Genomic DNA, 20251 nt, shown 5'->3' with positions numbered 1-20251 from the left:
ACTTGAAATTGTATTAATATTACAGATGAGGGGATCGATTCGCGGGACTCCGATCCAGTGTCCAGGTCAATTGTATCTGTCAACTAGACAAGAGATCCTCAAATTTCTTAAGTTCCTCCTATGTCGCACGAGACTGGCTAATCAAACAACGCGGCAGGAACGCTGGAAGGTAAGAGATTCGTGGGTCTCCAGTCTAGCTGCCAAGTATCATTGACCTGGACTGAAGTCCTGTCTATCGATCCGCTCAATTCTCTAATTAATATTATTGATCATACCTCTGCAGCTTCAAAAAGAAAGTGAGGTTATCTAGTAATACCTGTAAATCATGGAAAGTGCAAATATAAATCCAAAAAAGTTCTCAGGCTAAAGCTTCATTCAGATGTTCGTTTTTCAGATACACTGGTGTGAAAAAGTGTTTGCCCCCTTCCTGATTTCTTATTCTTTTGGTTGTTTGTCACACGTTAATGTTTCAGCTCACAAAGAAAATTTAAATATTAGACAAAGATAAACAAGTAAACACAAAATCCAGATTTTAATTGAAGGTCTTTATTATTAAGGGAAAAAGAAATCCAAACCTACAAGGCCCTGTGTGAAAAAATGATAACCTTCCCTGCCCCTTAAAATGTATATTAACTGTGGTTTATCATATCTTTGGGAAGCTGAGTTCAATTTCACTAGCCACACACAGGCCTGATTACTGCCACACCTGTTCTCAATCAAGAAATCACTTAAATAGTACCTGCCTGACAAAATGAAGTAGACCAAAAGACCCTCAAAGGCTAGACATCATGCTGCGTTCCAAAGAAATTCTGAAACAAATAAGAAACAAAGTAATTGAGATCTATCCGTCTGGAAAAGGTTATAAAGCCATTTCTAAGGATTTGGGACTCCAGTGAACCACAGTTAGACTATTATCCACAAATGTTGAAAACATGGAACAGTGGTGAACCTTCCCAGGAGTGGCCGACTGACCAACATTACCCCAAGAGAGCAGCGGTGAGACATCCAAGAGGTCACAAAAGACCCCCACAACAACATCCAAAGAACTTCAGGCCTCACTTGCCTCAGTTAAGGTCAGTATTTATGACTTCACCATAAGAAAGAGACTGGGCAAAATGGCATGGTTCCAAGACAAAAACCACTGCTGAGCAAAAAGAATATAAAGGCTAGTCTCAGTTTTGTCAGAAAACATCTTGATGATCGCCAAGACTTTTGGAAGAATATTCTGTGGATTGACGAGACAAAAGTTTAACTTTTTGGAAGGTGTATGTCCCATTACATCTTGCGTTGAAGTAACACAGCACTTCAGAAGAGGAACAACATACCAACAGTAAAATGTGGTGGTGGTAGTGTGATGCTCTGGGGCTATTTTGCTGCTTCAAAACCTGGAAGACTTGCTGTGGTAAATGGAACCATGAATTCAGCTGTCTACCAAAAAATCCAGAAAGAGAATGTCCAGACATCTGTTCGTGTCCTCAAGCTGAATAGCACTTGGGTTATGCATTAGGACAATGATCAAAGAACACCAGCAAGTTCACCTCTGAATGTCTTAAGAAAAACAAAATTAAGACTTTGGAGTGGCCTAGTCAAAGTACTGACCTAAATCCGATCGACATGCTGTGGCATGACCTTAAAAAGGCGGTTCATGCTCGGAAACCCTCCAATGTGGCTGAATTACAACAATTTTGCAAAGATGAGTTGACCAAAATTCCTCCATAGCATTATAAAAGATTCATTGGCAGGTAGCGCAAATGCTTGATTGCAGTTGTTGCTGCTAAGGGTGGCCCAACCAGTTATTAGGTTTAGGGGGCAATCACTTTTTCACACAGGGCCCTTTAGGTTTGGATTTCTTTTTCCCTTAATAATAAAGACCTTCATTTAAAAACTGCATTTTGTGTTTATTTGTGTTATCTTTGTCTGTTTAAATTTGTTTTGTGATCTGAAACATTTAAGTGTGACAAACATGCAAAAGAATAACAAATTAGGAATGGGGCAAACACTTTTTCACACCACTGTATGTGTTCTATCTATGTTCTTCACAGATAAAACACATACCCATCATAGTCTACATGTTCGTGTGACCAAATGCATAAAAAAAAAATTGACATCCATTTTGATTCGAGTAAAGGATCAAACTTGACAATGCAAGTCAATGGGGCAATAAAAACACTGACAGCACATGGATGCCATCTGTATTTCATCTGTTTGCTGTCCGTTTTTACAGTTTAATAGATGGGAGAAGCTTGGACTTTTTTATATGAGATAAACTAATGCAACACTGATGGTGGAAATGGTTGTCCAGACAAAAAGTCACTGAAAATTGGATAAATGGTCCTATTTTTCTTTTGTGCCAAAACAAACTAAAATCCCCCTATCACCTCGAAAACAAAACAAAACAAGAGAATGGACTTCTGGATAAGACCTAAAGCAAATGTTGTCCCTTCATCTAATTTTTGAGATCCATCATTCTGTGAGGATACATTGGGTAACATATGTTTATGAAAATTGGGGATCTGATTTTCTGAAACAGAGCTTCAAGTTCCCTGATTTTCTTCATACTGCCATAGAGTTTATTGATAAATTCCTGGTTGTCCATTGAGTTTATCATTTAGGTATTTGTCTTCTGTATCAGGAAACTACAGCTCTCACTGCTAAATAATGAAATGAATCAGCACAGACCTTCTTGTTCAAGGGTGCCATCATACTGAGTAGGCAGTTGTGGGATAAATCATACAATGTGAGGGGCTGTGAGTGCCATCATAATGTGTGGGCGTGGAATGTGAGGACCATCATATAGTGTGGGAAAGGCTCATACTTCATGTGGGCTGTGGGGGCTTCATACTGTCAAAGCTCTGTGTGGCTAATCATACTGTGTGTGGGGGCTGTAGGGGTATCATACTGTGAGGGGCTGTGGGGGCCATTATACTGTATGCAGGGGATCTTCATAATATGTGAGGGGGCTGTGGGGTATCAATCTATGTGGGTCGGCTGTGGGAGAATTATACTAATTAGGGGCTGTGAGGATTGTGGGAGCCATCACATGGTGTATGGGTGCATTGGGAGCTATAATACTGTGTGGGAGCTGTGGGCTCATCATACTCTGTGGAAAGAATGTGAGGTATCATATTGTGACATGACAATGTACTGTGGGGTTCAATTTGGAAGCATCACACTGTTTGTGGGGGCTGTGAAGGATGCTGAGGGCATTGTATTGTGTTGGGGTTCACTGTGGGTATCTCATAATTGTTGTGTTGGAATTGTGGGAATATCATACCGTAAAGGGTTTCTGTATTTGTTAGGGGGTCACTGTAGGGGCATTATACTGTGTGCGTGTATGGGGGGTCACTGTGAGGTCCTCATCATGTGTGTGGACGATTGTGGAAGCATCATACTGTGTGTGTGACACTATAGGAGCATGATACTGTGTTGGGGGTTGCTGTGGGGAGTTTATATTGTGTTCATGGCACTGTAGCACCAACATACTGTGGAGACACTGTGGGGTGATCATACAGTGCATGTGGGGGATACTCTTGTGACAAATTGTGTGGAAGAATTCACTGTGGGGGTATCATATTTTGTGTAAGGGGCCTTTTGGGTTCATCATACTCTATAGGGGCTATGAAAGGAGTATCATATTGAGTGAGAACACTAAGTGGCTTCAGCAGAGGCACCACTGCAGCATGCATACTACAATACATGTTCCTTTCTTTATCTTTAAAAGTTGGGATGTATGACCTCCTGTCATTTGGTCTATGTACCATGGCCACACCTACCCCATTGAATATTTTTTTGGGGAATGGAGGGTCAATTAGGACTATACAATGGAGCCCCGTGATTTCTATGTTTGCCCCTGGTTAGCACAGAGACAGGTGCAACATGGAAGAAAATATACTGCAGTACTGAGCAGTGTAGATGCAAATCCATCTCTTTGGGGAGGTAAAAGGCTTGTTACAAAGCTCACTATTATTGTTCTATGTCTCCATCTGCTTATTCTCACTCTGCTCCGCCCTCCCCCTTCTTCGTAGAGTATAATATGCAGTGTAATCTGAGACCTCATTGTGCTGGCAGTCCATCTTGACTTGAGCAAGGGGAATTTTAAGTTTTTTTTTTTTTACATAGGATGATGAGTTTAGGAGGCAGTTTGGTTGTGGGGACAGCTTGTTATAAGAGTAGAAAGAATTGCGCCCTATTGCAAGTTTCATCTGTGTGAAGTTTTAGTGCTAGGCAATCACAGCCTCCATGGATTGAGAGATTGAGAGTGATTGTTCATCATTAGCATTCTGCACATGTGTTACCTCCTAATAAGGGGATCTGCTGCATCCTGTTGTGCATTTTCCTTAAGATCTTGGCTGGTAACTACCATTGCCTTTTTGCTATGTTTCTAATTAAATTATTGTGGAATTTTTAAATTCCTTTTATTGCTTTGGCTGTGCAGTTTTATTTTACTGTAGTGTAGGGATTCGAAAGAAAGTGAAGACCCTTGATGCAGGTTGCGAGCTTGCTTATTTTGGCCAAAATATTAACCAATACCTCCTATTATATATTTTTATGCACTTTTTCATCTTACAGGGTGCAGCCAGGCCCATCAATGGTGACCTTGTAAATTAGGGGCTTTCACCTCTGTTATGCACTGATAGGGTGCTGGGCATCCCGCCTAATCAAATAGTAGGGGCGTGTAATAGGTTGCTGGCAAGGCACTGTGCTTCATGTGGTACATGTGTGTGAACTGCGCCCTATTGCAAGTTTCATCTGTGTGCAGTTTTAGTGCTAGGCAATCACCCTCTCCATGGATTAAGAGGTTGAGAGTGATTGTTCATTAGCATTCTGCACCTTTGTTACTTCCTTCTAATAAGGGGGTCTACTGCATCCTGTTGTGCATTTTCCTTGAGATCTTGGCTGGTAAATACCATTGCCTTTTTGCTATGTTTCTAACAGTAGAAACAAGCAGAATTCTTAGATAATATAAAATTTCTTATCTTCTGCACTACTGATTTATGCAAATTTTGGAGAATTTATGCAATATTTGGTGAAAGTATAATTCCCATTCAAGTGCAATGTTACAATGTATAGCATTGGAAAGAACTCAACAAATTCAAAATAATATTCCCAACACAGACATTTGTGGCAGATTCACAGGTTATGCTTCTGGGACCAATGCTTGTGTAGAGAAACGAACTTCCTCACCTGCAGGGTGAGGCTGCTGCCATCCAATGTCCTGGCGAAAAATAAGAGGTGGCTACATGGATAATATGAAGCATAGGGTGGTTGCATAAATCCCTATCATCGATTAAGTGAAAAACATGGATCAGATTGAAAAATTGTATATGTTTTCATTATAGAAATTGCTAAGATCCCTATTTTATGAAATTGAAACTCCTCATTTACTGTATTCTAATTCCAGAATATTTTGCTCTCTGCTGAAAACATTATGTATTTTATATAATTTTATATATGATTTACTATATTATAATGTATTATGCTGTATGTTACAGAATAGATCAGCTTTGCAAAGAAAAAATAAAATATCCTGGTTTGCTGTATTTTTTTGGAGATGAAACGGACTTAACGAAAGGAATGACCTTTAGAAAGCAGAAAATAGGAAAAAGTATTTCTTATTATAGAAGTATATTTCAGGTTTAGCGTTATTTTAATTTCTTATCACTTTCATTGTTTTTATTTATATACTTCAAAATTAGAGCCAAATTCAAAGCTGTGTCTCATTCATCCAGAAATGCTATTGATTTTTTTAGTTTCAAAAATTTTAGACAAAAAAATCTGCAATATTAGCAGAAAAGTGGATGAGATCGGAACCGATCCGCTAACTGGCTGCAGTTTTTACAATTTTGTTAGAGCAGATGAAGGAAGAATGAACAGCTGCAGCTGATCAGTGGATGTGACTGGCTGCAGTGGTCTTGTGACAACAATGTCACTTCACCCACCAGAGAGCAGTACTGATATCTCTGGACGGCACCATTGCAGGAGGTGAGTATACAGTGTTTTTATTTTCCACGGGGCCTGAAATTGATTAAACAAGGGTTATTCAATAGTGGGCATCACTTTTCAAGTAAGATAAAAATCCCAGTACAATGATGCCGCCAAATCTCACGTCATAAAATGTGTCGTTATTCTGTGCTGATATAAACCAAGCTTTTACCTTCCGGGGGCATCTCCTTTTTCATCAAACCAAACATCTTCTCCAGAAACACCAGTAAATGAACTTTTTATTAGGAATTCAAGCAGTTTGCTGCCGTCAATAGGCCTCATTGCATCACACAAACCAACATGTCCTGGGCACAAGACTGCATGCATATCATGGAGGCCATGAGCCATTGCATAGATTGCATTAATCACAAATCCCATTTTGCTATCCTGTACATAGTTGTCTTCTAAGCTTTCGTTGCCTGAAAGATAACAAAATCAAAGATACATTTTTTATTCTTCAGGGAATATTGCATTCATGACACTATTAAAGGGAACCTGTCAGCAGTTTTTTACACCTCAAACTAATGTCATCCATGTAAAGTCAGTAAAATTTTGATTAAATCCAAATCTTTGTTTTTGAAATCCATCAGCTAACTTTTATGCAAATGACCCACAAGTAGAGTTGGTCTTACAGCTCTCCGGCCTCTCTCCCTATTTCTTCACCGGCCACCTGCCTCCTGTCCCAAACTTTTGCTCATGGTTACTCGCTGAGGCCCTGCATGGGCAAATAGATAGTCTACTCTTGCTACAGGACCATACTGCACATGCCATAGGAATGATGGCACCTGCCTAAGATTTTGGGCAGAGTAGACAAGAGTGATCTGTAGTGTTGAGCATTCCGATACTGAAATATCAGGTATCGACCGATATTCGCGGTATCGGAGTTCCGATACTGAGTTCCGATACTTTTAGAATATCGAATACCGGAATCGGAAGTTCCTATAATGCCTGTGCTCTGCAGTGTCTCTGAAGGATGACAAGCTGGATGGCAGCGCTCAGCTTACTGTACTTGTCATTTAGTGTTAAAGGATTTATTAAAAAAAATAATAGTGTTTTCATGCACCGTCTCTTTGAAAAAGCCAGCCGGCAATTCAGCATCGGTACCCGACAATTTAGAATAGAAAGAATAGAGCATCACACATAGATTAGATACATAGAAACATGTCAGTCACATATATAAGAAGTACAGTGATAGTGTTGATTACTGTACTTGTCATTTAGTGCCAGCTGACATCAAGCCCAGGTTAATAATGGAGAGGCGTCTATAAGTAATTACTAACCCCATAGTCAAAGTTAAAAAAAAAACACAAACACCCAAAATAAAGTCCTTTAATTGAAATAAACACACAATTCTTTAATGTTCTAAATTAAACCATACTTACCATCACGCCCATTCCAGCTGAAGCCAATGTCTTCTGCAATAAAATAATAAACCAACATCATACTTATCTTTCCATGGTTCCCACGACGGCTCCAGCTCTGCTACATTCACATGACAGGCTGGATCGCAGCCGAAAGCTGCCATCCAGCTTGCCATGCCGCAGACACTGAGAAGCGCAGGCATGCTTGCGCTCCTCAGTGTCTCGCTGTGACGGCATACAGATGAGCCGAGGTCATGTCCAATGAACTCGGCTCACCTCATGCACATCACTGACAGAGTGGGAAAATTCTCCTGCGCTTGCAGTGAGCGTGAGAGAATTCTCCTGCTGAAGCGCTGAGCGCAGGAGAATTTTCCAACGCTGTCAGTGACGTGCAAGAGGTGAGCTCATGTCCAATGAACTCAGCTCACCTCATGCACGTCACTGACAGCGTGGTAGAATTCTCCTGTGCTCAGCGCTTGAGCAGGAGAATTCTCCCACGCTGGGATGGCATTGAGATGACAGGCTGGATCTCAGCTGAGCGCTGCCATCCAGCTTGTCATCCTTCAGAGACACTGCAGAGCGCAAGCATGCCTGCGCTCTGCAGTGTCTATGAAGGATGGCATGCTGGATGGCAGCGCTCAGCTGCCATCCAGCCTGTCATCTCAATGCCATCCCAGCGTGGGAGAATTCTCCTGTTGAGCGCTGAGCGCAGGAGAATTTTCCCACACTGTCTGTGACATGCATAAGGTGAGCCGAGTTCATTGGACATGACCTCGGCTCATCTGGATGCCGTCACAGCCAGACACTGAGGAGCGCAAGCATGCCTGCGCTTCTCAGTGTCCGCAGCATGGCAAGCTGGATGGCAGCTTTAGGCTGCGATCCAGCCTGTCATGTCAATGTAGCAGAGCTGAAGCTGTCGTGGGAACCATGGAAAGGTAAGGATGAGGTTGCTTTATTATTTTACTTTTATTGCAGGAGATCGTTGGCTTCAGCTGGAATGGGCATGATGGTAAGTATGGTTTAATTTAGAACATTAAAAAATTGTGTGTTTATTTCAATCAAAGGACTTTATTCTGGGTGTTGTGTTTTTTTAAATACTTTACTAGAAATTCATGGCGGTCATGTCTAATATTGGCGTGACCCCATGAATTTTCGGGCTTAGGGCCAGCAGATAATGCCAAGCTGGCCCTAACCCCTTTATTACCCAGTGAGCCACCGCACCAGGGCCCTGGATGAGTTGGGTACAGCGCCAGAAGATGGCGCTTCTATGAACGCGCCATTTTCTGGGGTGGCTACGGACTGCAATTTGCAGCGGGGAGGGCCCAGAAAGCTTGGGCCTCCCTGCGCTGCCGATTCCAGCCCCCAGCTGCCTAGTTGTACCTGGCTGGACACAAAAATAGGGCGAAGCCCCACGTATTTTTTTTTAATTATTTCATGAAATTCATGAAATAATAAAAAAAAAGGGTTACCTATATTGTTGTATCCGGCCAGGTACAAATAGGCATCTGGTGGTTGGGGGCAGCCCGTTCCTGGATGCTGTACCTGGCTGGCATACAAAAATATGGCGAAGCCCACGTCAAAATTTTTGGGAAAAATGAATTAAAAAATAATAAAAAAAAAAATAAAATTTAGGAACTGCATCTTTATTAACCCCTGACGTGGAGGGGTTAATAAAGATGCAGTCCCTAAATGTGTTTTTTTTTTTACATTTTATTGAATTTTTCGCCAAAAATTTGACGTGGCCATCGCCATATTTTTGTGTCCAGCCAGGTACAGCAGGCAGGAACGGGCTGCCCCCAACCCCCAGATGCCTATTTGTACCTGGCTGGAAACAAAAATACAGCAAAGCCCTTTTTTAAATTATTTCATGAATTTCATGAAATAATGTTAAAAAAATTGCCATGGGGCTTTGCCCTATTTTTGTGTCCAGCCAGGTACAGCAGGCAGGAACGGGCTGCCCCCAACCACCAGCTGCCTATTTGTACCTGGCCGGACACAAGAATATAGGGAAGCCCTTTTTTCTTTAATTATTTCATGAATTTCATGAAATAATTTAAAAAAAAAATACGTGGGGCTTTCGCCCTATTTTTGTGTCCAGCCAGGTACATCTAGGCAGCTGGGGGCTGGAATCCGCAGCGCAAGGAGGCCCAAGCTTTCTGGGGCCCCCCCGCTGCAAACTGCGGTCCGCAGCCACCCCAGAAAATGGCGCGTTCATAGAAGCGCCATCTTCTGGCGCAGTACCCAACTCATCCAGGTCCCTGATGCGGTGGCTCACTGGGTAATAAAGAGGTTAGGGCCTGCTTGGCATTATCAGCTGGCCCTAAGCCCGAAATTCATGGGGTCACGCCAATATTAGACATGACCGCCATGAATTTCTAGTAAAGTATTTAAAAAAACACAACACCCAGAATAAAGTCCTTTAATTGAAATAAACGCACAATTTTTTAATGTTCTAAATTAAACCATACTTACCATCACGCCCATTCCAGCTGAAGCCAACGATCTCCTGCAATAAAAGTAAAATAATAAAGCAACCTCATCCTTACTTTTCCATGGTTCCCACGACAGCTTCAGCTCTGCTACATTGACATGACAGGCTGGATCGCAGCCAAAAGCTGCCATCCAGCTTGCCACGCCACAGACACTGAGAAGCGCAGGCATGCTTGCGCTCCTCAGTGTCTGGCTGTGACGGCATCCAGATGAACCGAGGTCATGTCCAATGAACTCGGCTCACCTCATGCACGTCACTGACAGCGTGGGAAAATTCTCCTGCGCTCAGCACTTCAGCACGAGAATTCTCCCACGCTGGAATGGCATTGAGATGACAGGCTGGATGGCAGCTGAGTGCTGCCATCCAGCATGCCATCCTTCATAGACACTGCAGAACGCAGGCATGCTTGCGCTCTGCAGTGTCTCTGAAGGATGACAAGCTGGATGGCAGCGCTCAGCTGTGATCCATCCTGTCATCTCAATGCCATCCCAGCGTGGGGGAATTCTCCTGCTCAAGCGCTGAGCGCAGGAGAATTCTCCCACGCTGTCAGTGACGTGCATGAGGTGAGCTGAGTTCATTGGACATGAGCTAACCTCATGCATGTCACTGACAGCGTCAGAAAATTCTCCTGCGCTCAGCACTTCGGCTGGAAAATTCTCTCACGCTCACTGCAAGCGCAGGAGAATTTTCCCACGCTGTCAGTGATGTGCATGAGGTGTGCTGAGTTCATTGGACATGACCTCAGCTCATCTTTATGCCGTCACAGCGAGACACAGAGGAGCACAAGCATGCCTGCGCTTCTCAGTGTCTGTGACATGGCAAGCTGGATGGCAGCTTTCGGCTGCGATCCAGCCTGTCATGTGAATGTAGCAGAGCTGAAGCTGTCGTGGGAACCATGGAAAGGTAAGGATGATGTTGCTTTATTATTTTACTTTTATTGCAGAAGACATTGGCTTCAGCTGGAATGGGCGTGATGGTAAGTATGGTTTAATTTATAACAATAAAGAATTGTGTGTTTATTTCAATTAAAGGACTTTATTCTGGGTGTTTGTGTTTTTTTTTAACTTTGACTATGGGGTTAGTAATGGGGGTGTCTTATAGACGCCTCTCCATTACTAACATGGGCTTGATGTCAGCTGGCATTATAAGCTGACATCAACCCCAGCCCTATTACCCCACTGCCACAGCTACAGGGCAGTGGGAAGAGCGAGACTAAGTGCCAGAATTGGCGCATCCTATGGATGCGCCATTTCTGGGGCGGCTGACGGCTGGTGTTTCTAGCATGGGAGGGGGCCAATATTCATGGCACCCTTCCTGGGCTATTAATATCAGCCCCCAGCTGTCTGCCTTGCCTTTGCTAGCTATTAAAATAGGGGGGACCCCACGTCATATTTTTGGGGGTCCTCCATTTTAATAGCTAGTAAAGGCTAGGTATTCAGCTGGGGGCTGATATTAGTAGCCTGGGAAGCTCCGTGGGTATTACCCCCTTCCCAGGCTTCAAACATCTGCCCCAGCCGTCTGCTTAACCTCCGCTAGAGACTAAAATTATGGGGAACCCCACGCCAATTTTATTTTAAATAAATCCTTTATTTTAACACTAAATGACAAGTACAGTAATCAACACTGTCACTGTACTTCTTATATATGTGACTGACATGTTTCTATGTATCTAATCTATGTGTGATGCTCTATTCTTTCTGTTATAAATTGTCGGGTACCGACGCTGAATTGCCGGCCGGCTTTTTTAAAGAGACGGTGCATGAAAACACTATTATTTTTTTTTATAAATCCTTTAACACTAAATGACAAGTACAGTAAGCAACACTATCACTGTCCTTCTTATACAGTATATGTGACTGACATGTTTCTATCTATCTAATCTATGTAATCTATGTGTGAAGCTCTATTCTTTCTGTTGTAAATTGTCGGGTACCGGTGTATGCCGCTGATGAATTGCCGGCTTTTCATGTAATACATTCTACATTATTCTTAGTTGTTTTCCTTCATGTAGAATTAACCTACAAGGAAAGAAAGGGTTTATTTTCATTCCGATATTTGTGTCCCATTGACTTGCATTGGTTTCCGGTATCGGAATCGGCGATATCCGATATTTTTTGGGTATCGGTCCGATCCAATCCAATCCGATATTTCCCGATATCGGAAGGTATCGCTCAACACTAGTGATCTGTTAGTCACTGACAGGGGGCAATTGGTGGCTGGGGAAATCGGTAGAAGGACTTGAGCGCTGTAAGTTCAGTGCCAGTCCTGTTGTAAATGCAGCCCATTTGTATCAAGAATTACAGATGGATTTCTCAAAAAAAAAAACCCACGGATTTCTAAAGCAAAAGTAGTCATTCAATCAACATTACAGTAACTTACTTTACATAGATGACAGTTTGGGGAGTAAAGATCTGCAGCTAGGTTCCCTTTAAGAATAAAAAAAAGAACTACACATTTTTCTTACTTTATTCCATCATTTAATAACCCTTGACAAAAACTGAAAAAAGAACTGTTTAGCAGGTAAAGGTAAAGAAGAAAAGATTTAAATAGTATTTATTAAAAGATATGTATGATTCCAATAAAGGTAAATATAGTAACACCAACTCAGAATATATACCGTATGTACCTTGTTTCTTAACCCTAGAACGCATACCTGGGGCCTCGCAGGCCCGCCCTGTTAATTGTTTTCTATTTTCTGCAAGATTTCTTTAGTTAGAATTTTGAAACTCTAGGTATTCCTCAGGTATATAGTTGTTTGTCATTTCCAGTTGGTCATTTATTTATTATTTGCACACTGGCCTACAAGGCCCCAGGTATGTGAAAGTGTAGATTTTTATGGTCATAAGTTCTAAGGTTAAAGGTTCTGCTCTATTTTTCTAATTATGTATATTTTAAAAAAATATATATATTCTTTAATCAATAACTTATGCAGGTATGCATTATATTTCCATAACTAAATTTAACATTTTCAGAACATACTTTCTGAGCATGTTTCCTCTCCTTTTGCATATATTACAGATAAATCCATACTTGGTAGGAACTTCTAAATTAAAGCACCTATTACAAAGAACTGGAGCTGCAAAGAAAAATTCCTGAAAAGCGAGCCTAGGAGACAGAAAACATCTTGAAATTTATGAACAGCATAAATCACAGTTTACATGAGACTTATGCTGTAAAATAGGCAGAGGGAAGGAAAATCTGATATACAAGAAGATATACATGAAAATCTCACACTATACAAATACTATATCATATTCAAGTCCTGCATAAATTATAGACTTGCTTTGTATTTCGGCATTCAATTTTATTATAATTTTAATAATAATCAATATAATTGTAACAGTATAATTGAAATATAATTTTAATAATAATATCAATAAATGCAGACCGGGATGTTTAGCGATACCTGAACAATAACTAATTGACATATGCTTATAATAAATCTATAAAAATGTCATCAGTGAATGTGTTGAATGACATCAAGTCCGTGTCTCATTTGTAAAGATTGATTGTAAATAAATTAAAAGTACTAATCTGCACAATGTAGCTGGGTTTAGAGACTACAGAAGACCTGGTTTGTCAGCATAAGAAGGAGGTGACCATTGTAATGTGGTTTGCTAATTAAAGGTATTTAGGAATTTATTTATAATGACATTTCTTTTACATAAGTTTTTTTCCAACACTGGAACTCCTTAAAGATGCCCACTCAACAAAGAATGCATACATTTTTAATGAAGAAAAGTAAATGAGTCACTTCCAGACACTTCTCTCAGTGAATTACCTGCTGTGGTAACAGGGGATCCCACATACTTGTACATCAGTTGTCGTGGAGGAATCTAATGATCCCCACATGCATTAAATGGTTGTATTGTAAGGTGCCCCAGCGAGGTAGTCGTGGGCGAGTTGTGATCCCTGCTCGTTTTGACACCTTACAGACAATTCGTGTCCTCCCTCTGATGTGTGACTGTGCATGTGACATTCTTCACTTACGTCACACGATCCGGTTGTAGCTGTCTCCAGACATTTCTCTTCTGGGACCAGGGCAGTAATAATTTCAGAGGACACAAAGTTATTAACCATAACTGGGGCTTTACTTGGGGGAAAGGAGTAATTACAATATTTACAGTCTGGTAGATTGGATAAGGCCCAACAGGTTCTTGTCTCCCATACAGGTGATAAAATCATCTTCAGCCCTGGTGCCCTCTTTAGGTGAAGCATCTCTCTGTTTCTATTCCTTAGCCTAAGAGATGGTTCCTCACCAGTGACAGTGTGCCCAGATCCTTTATCTCCCTCATGGCTTATCCTGGAGTCCTATCTTCCTCTGCTACCTGCAGACTAGAAGTGCCCCGGGTCCTCAATACCTCCGTTGAGTTTCTCCGGCCGGCTAACGGGACTCCTGCTGAGAAGATATTCACACTACGGATTCACTGTCTGAGGGTAGAGAGCCCCCGTCTACCCTAGCAGCTAATTTCCCTGAACGTCCGCACATAAGAGTTCCTGTCACGTCCCTTACAGGGCTTCAACTGAACTCAAAAATAATGGCTGCAGCTATTTTTAGCACACCCAGAGGCTCCACCCACTAAGCCATCTGCTTAGCAACTGCCTTGCCTCTCACTGACAACTATGCCCAGCAGTGGCATCTTGTGGCTGATAAAAAGTACTGCAGCCCTACAAGGAATTATATCTAACCTCTAGACATGCCCAATGTCTATCCCTGTCACTACGCTTCCCCCTTACTCTACTGACTGCGCCACTTAAATTAATCCCGTAACATGACATAAGAGCAGTTCAGAGAGTGCCTAACTATGGGGATATGTAATTCTACCTACTTCAGTCCCAGGGGAAGGTTACACCCTTCCTCACTATTACAGTATGATCTTGTCAGAATTGCAGGGATTTGCCAGTGTGAACATAACAGCAGATTCATGCTGACAGAACCACATGTAGCATAAATCTGACACTGGCTTTGTCATTGCAGCTGTGTATGGTCCCAGCCGGGGACCATGTATTTCGGATAACTAGTCCAAGGAGACAGTCCTCAGTGGCTTCTTTCCACCCAGCTCCACTAGGCTGACAGGTCTTTCCATGTAAGACTGACAGACCTGTAAGACTAGAGGAACAGGATGGGCAGAAGCCACAGACACAGGTCTCTTGGACTACTCATGCGAGCTGCATGGTTCCCTGGCCAGTCTTTAAAAGTGTTCTCTGAATGCTGCAGCGTTTCAGAGTAAAATATACATGGCTGCAATAATGCAGTCACTGTCTGATTCATGCTGTCCATGCTGACAGGCTCCCTTTAATATGTCTGGGAAACTAAAATTTGTATGTAGTGTTGTGGTGCAGTGAGAAGCCACACAATTTTCCTCTGAAGATCCAAAGACAGCAAGTTTCAACAGAGATTGTAGCAAAAATAACATTATACTCGGATCTCCTTATGCTTTTGGGGCTGCCTTACATTTTGCCCCATTAGTTTTAGCATCAGTCACATGTCTCATCCTGCCTACTCCATACTGAGCCTGCCATGCTTCTCTTCCTCTCCACTTTGAGTCCCCAATGCTATCCTCTTTCCATACAGAGCCCCCCTGCTGCCCCTTTTCCATACTAAGCCCCCTCATTCTACCCTCTCTCCATACTGAGCCCCCCATGGTACTTTCTCTCTATACTATACTACCATACACCCTTGTATTTACAGTGCTATGACAGTTTGAAAAAGACTTAGTGAGTCCACACATCACGTATGGTCACGAACAGAGATGCAGCGTTCAAGTTTTTGCAATTTTACCAATTTTCTCAATAAGTCTATAGTTTTGCATGACCTCTGAGTGTGCAATGGAAATCTTTTTCTATATATCTTTTTTATAGCAGCAGCTACAGTATTAATCATTTACAAGACCATTTACAGTTTCATATGTTACAGAATTGCAATGTACAGTGGCATGTAAAAGTTTGAGCACCCCAGGTCAAAATTACTGTTGTTGTGAACAGTTGAGCAAGTTGAAGATGAAATGATCTCTAAAAGGCCTAAAGTTTTAGATGACACATTTCCTATCTATTTAGAGACAAAAATATATATATAGTCATCTTTTATATTTTCAAAATTACAAAAAGGAAAATGGGCTGATGCAAAAGTCTGGGCACCCTGCATTGTTATAGTACCTAGTAGCAACCCCTTTTCAAAGAATAACAGTTTGTAAACGCTTTTGTAGCAAGAGTCTTTTAAATCTTGTTTGAGGGATTTTCATCCATTCTTCTTTGGAAAATTATTCCATATCTGTGAGATTACTGGGTCGTCTTGCATGCACTGCCACAGATTTTCAATAATATTCAGATCAGAGGACTGTGAGGGACATTGTAAAACCTTCCGTTTGTGCCTTTTGAGGTAGTTTATTGTGGATTTTGACGTGTGTTTAGGATCATTGTCCATTTGTAGAAGCCATCCTCTTTTCAACTTCAGCTTTTTCACAGATGGTGTTATGTTTGCATCAAGAATTTGTTGAAATTTCATTGAACCCATTCTTCCCTCTACCTTTGAAATGTTCTCGGTGCCATTGGCTGCAGCACAACCCCAAAGCATAATTGATCCACTCCCATGCTGAATGGTTGGCGAGATATTCTTTTCCTGAAATTCTGTGCCCTTTTTTCTCCACACATACCTTTTGATCATTGTGGCCAAAGAGTTCTATTTTAACCTCATTGGTCCACAGGACTTGTTTCCAAAATGCATCAGGCTTGTTTAGATGTTCTTTTGCATACTTCTGATGCTGAATTTTATGGTGAAGACGCAGGAGAGGTTTTCTTCTGAACTGAGGAACCGAGGAAAGGGCAACTTGAAAACGCTTTGCTATCTTATAGCTTTCTCCTGCATTGTAGGCCTCCACCATTTTCATTTTCAGAGTGCTAGGCAGCTGATTAGAAGAACCCATGGCTACTGTTTTTTTGGCACAAGGTTAGAGGAGGCTGGGTTTTTAAAAAGCTGGGAATTTTGTATCAGATGCCCAAATGTTTGCATCGGCCCATTTTCCTTTTTGTAATTTTTACAAAGGAAAAAATGACTACATATATATTGCCTAAAATACAAAAGAAATGTGTCATCTTTAACTTTAGGCCTTTTGGAGATCATTTCATCTTCAACTTGCTCAGTTGTTCACAATAATAGTGATTTTGACCAGGGGTACCCAAACTTTTACATGCCACATATTGTAAATATCGGATGCTATAGTGTGGCTCCATATGGTAGTCACATCCGATTTACGGAAGAAACTAGTACATGCTGCGATTTTTTTCACAAGCAGATTTGGTCAGTAAAAAGTAGGTCATCTGCACTGCCCCATTGAATGACATTGGTTAGAGTGTGGACCGTTATTTTTGCGGACAGCACTCGGTTCGAAAATTCGGTCGTGCGCATGAGCCCTTATCTTTTTGGTGACTTTAACGCAACATTCAACATGTGGGTGAAATAACATAATAATTTGACTCAGTTATATCAATTATTTATAGATTTTTTAATTGATTGATTTTTTTCACATAATAAAATAATGTGTAAAGGGAAAAAAGTTGTATTACATTTTGTTTTTCCACAATTATTAAACTTGTTTGAAAATATTTTTCAGTTCTGCAAGGCTACTCTGATCTGATCGCTTTTATAATGCAGTGGAATACAAATAAACCTTTGCTGACAGGTTAAAAAGAACAGATTAAACAAAATAATGGCAAAGGGGGGCTACAATGGAGAAATATTGTAGCAATCTGATTCCTATGAAGACACAGATTTACTATATACAGCTCTGAGAATATGATAGAAAAAATAATTTTTTTTGGTAAAATATTAGTATGCAAAAGTTGCAAAACATAAAAAAATATCTATTCTGGCATTTACTGTAATTGTACTGATCTGAAGAATCAAGTTGAGTTAATATTGTGAACATTGTGAACAGAGTAAAGAATAAAAAAATAAAATAATTGCTGTATTTTGTTCATTCTGCCTCCAAAAAATTGGAATAGGAAAACAATAAAAAATTGTTATGTACCTCAAAATGGCATTAAAGAAACTTTAACTGATCCCACAAAAAAAAAGCTCTCATACTGGCTCTATTAGTACAAAAATAAAGTTACAGCTCTCAAAATATAGTTTTGAAAAAAAATTAGGGGTAACTACTAGCAGCAATGGTTCATTTCACTTCAGACAGAAACCACAATGTGATAATGTCTGTAAAGCGCTGTGGAATTAATAGCATTTTATAAGTGAGTAAACTAAATAAATAAAGGTAAGTGCTCAGCAACAAGCACAACATAAATTTGAACATAGCTTTATAAGTTATCTAAATTTTTATGTACCCAAATTGTGGTACCAAAAACTGTCAAAGGAAAAATACTGGGGTTCCTTGTTACTAGTACCACAAAGGCTCTTAAAACACGACATAGCCCCCCCCCCAAAAAAAAAAATATGGTACCACTCCCTTCTGAGCCCCGAAGTGTACTTAGACAGCAGTTAGTATCCACATGTATGACACTTATGTAGGGTGGAGGGTGCAGTTAACAGTTCGTGGGGTGTGTGTTTCCAAAAGCACAAACTAGCCTCAGTGTATTTGGCACTATTGCAATTTTTATTATGCCTATTTCTAGAAAACTCCTGTTACGCCAAAATAGTAACTGTATCCTCAGATGAATTCCCTAAGTGGTCTACTTTCCAAAATGGGATCCCTTGTGGGAAGATTCTGCTGGTCTAGCCCCCTAGGGGCTCGGCAAATGTCGCCAGCAAACTATTCCAAGAACATCTTTGCTACAAAAGTCAAATGGTGCTCCTTCCCTTTCAAGATCTGTCGTGTGACCAAACAGTACTTTCCAATTGTGCATTGATACATTTGGGACAAGTTTATTTAAAAATTACAGGGTCCATTTTCTCCTGCTATTACCCAATGTGAAAATGAGAAATCTTTGTCTAAAACAACATTTTAGTGGAAAAAATGTTTTCCTCTTCATAGCCTAATATTATAAAATTCAATGAAACTACTGTGGCTTCAAAATGCTCACCACACCCCTGGATTGATTCATTGTGGGGAATAGTTTATAAAATGGGGTCTCTTTTCGAGGGGTTCTGCTGTTCTGGTACCTCAGGGGCTATGCCAATGTGACATGACACACACAAGTCATTCCAGCAAAATCTGTACTCCTTCCCTTCTGAGCTTTGCAGTCTGCCCGTGTAGATGTGTAAGCCGAACATGTCATAGGCACTAATGCAGCCCAATACCATCAGATACAGGCTTTTGAACTGTGCGCTGATAACAAGCTTGATGGTCCCTCTCCTCTTGTTAGTCCACAGGACATGGCATTCATGGTTTCCGTAAAGAATTTCACATTTTGATTCATCTGACCACAGAATAGTTTTCCATTTTGCCTCAGTCCATTTCAAAAGAGCTCTGGCCTAGAGAAGACAGCAGCGTTTCTGGATTGTGTTGATATATGGCTTCTTCTTTGTATGACATAACTTTAATTTGCAATTTTTCATTGCACAGTAAATTGTGTTAACATACAATGATTTCTGGAAGTATTCCTGATTCCATGTCCCTTGTGGAAATGGATTTCTCCAGAATCTATGAATCTTTTGATGATATCATGCATTACAGATGGTGGGATATTCAAAGTCTGCAATTTTACTTTGAGGAAAACTTTTCTAAAAATTGTTCCATAATGATGTTTAAATACAGTTGGTCACAGATTGTTGAACCTCTGACAATCTTTATTCTGAGAGATTCTTTTGCTCTTCTACAAAGTCACGTGACTTAGTTGAATATTGACCCTCCAACTGTTTTTTATTTAAAATTGGGTTTCAATTAGCTATTTTGTGTGGTATAACTATTTGTTTTCAGGGCATAATACTTCAAAGTAAAAAAATTGCTAAGTTTTTATAATTTTTACAAATTTCAGATACATTTATAAATAAATGCAAATCACATAGAACCTAAATTTACAACAAACATAAAATACAATGTGTTGGAATCACTGGGATATGTATGTCGTATTCCAAAGTTATTACCGCATAACGTAGCACGTCAGATTTGAAAAATTTGGCCTGGTCAGGAAGATGAAATCTGGTTTTGGCAATAAAGGGTTAAGCACATTTAATTGCTAAGAAAAAGTTATTGCAAAAGTTATGATGCCCTACTATCAAGTTATCAAAGAACTGTCATGTAGTATTTAATAGATAGAATTTAGATGCACCGAAATGTAGTTAGCAGAAAACTTCAAATGGTGATTAAAGAAGGACCACAATGCAGATTTCTTCACCAATCAAATTAATTTAATGTGTTACAGCGCCATTACAGCCATGTCTTTACTTCACATTACAAAATCATACTGACAGGTTCTCTTTAAAGAAGTTGGCAATTGTATATTTTAACAAATGTTTTTGGGACACACA

At 40.5% G+C, this 20251-nt stretch overlaps 1 protein-coding gene across 3 annotated transcripts in view; it reads right to left on the bottom strand.

Annotated features, from left to right (window-relative positions):
* GRM1 (glutamate metabotropic receptor 1) overlaps positions 1–20251 on the bottom strand; it is a 688549-nt gene that overhangs the window by 85369 nt on the left and 582929 nt on the right. For all 3 annotated transcript variants that reach the window (XM_073672688.1, XM_073672690.1, XM_073672689.1), the window contains exon 5: positions 6155–6401. In XM_073672688.1, coding sequence (XP_073528789.1) covers positions 6155–6401 — 247 coding nt within the window. The remainder of the gene's footprint in view (positions 1–6154; positions 6402–20251) is intronic.

Source organism: Phyllobates terribilis, unplaced genomic scaffold, assembly GCF_046119375.1.
Source record: "Phyllobates terribilis strain yellow unplaced genomic scaffold, ASM4611937v1 Scaffold_3__8_contigs__length_932513732, whole genome shotgun sequence".
Lineage (NCBI taxonomy): Eukaryota > Metazoa > Chordata > Amphibia > Anura > Dendrobatidae > Phyllobates > Phyllobates terribilis.
This window is presented reverse-complemented; position numbering and strand designations above follow the sequence as displayed.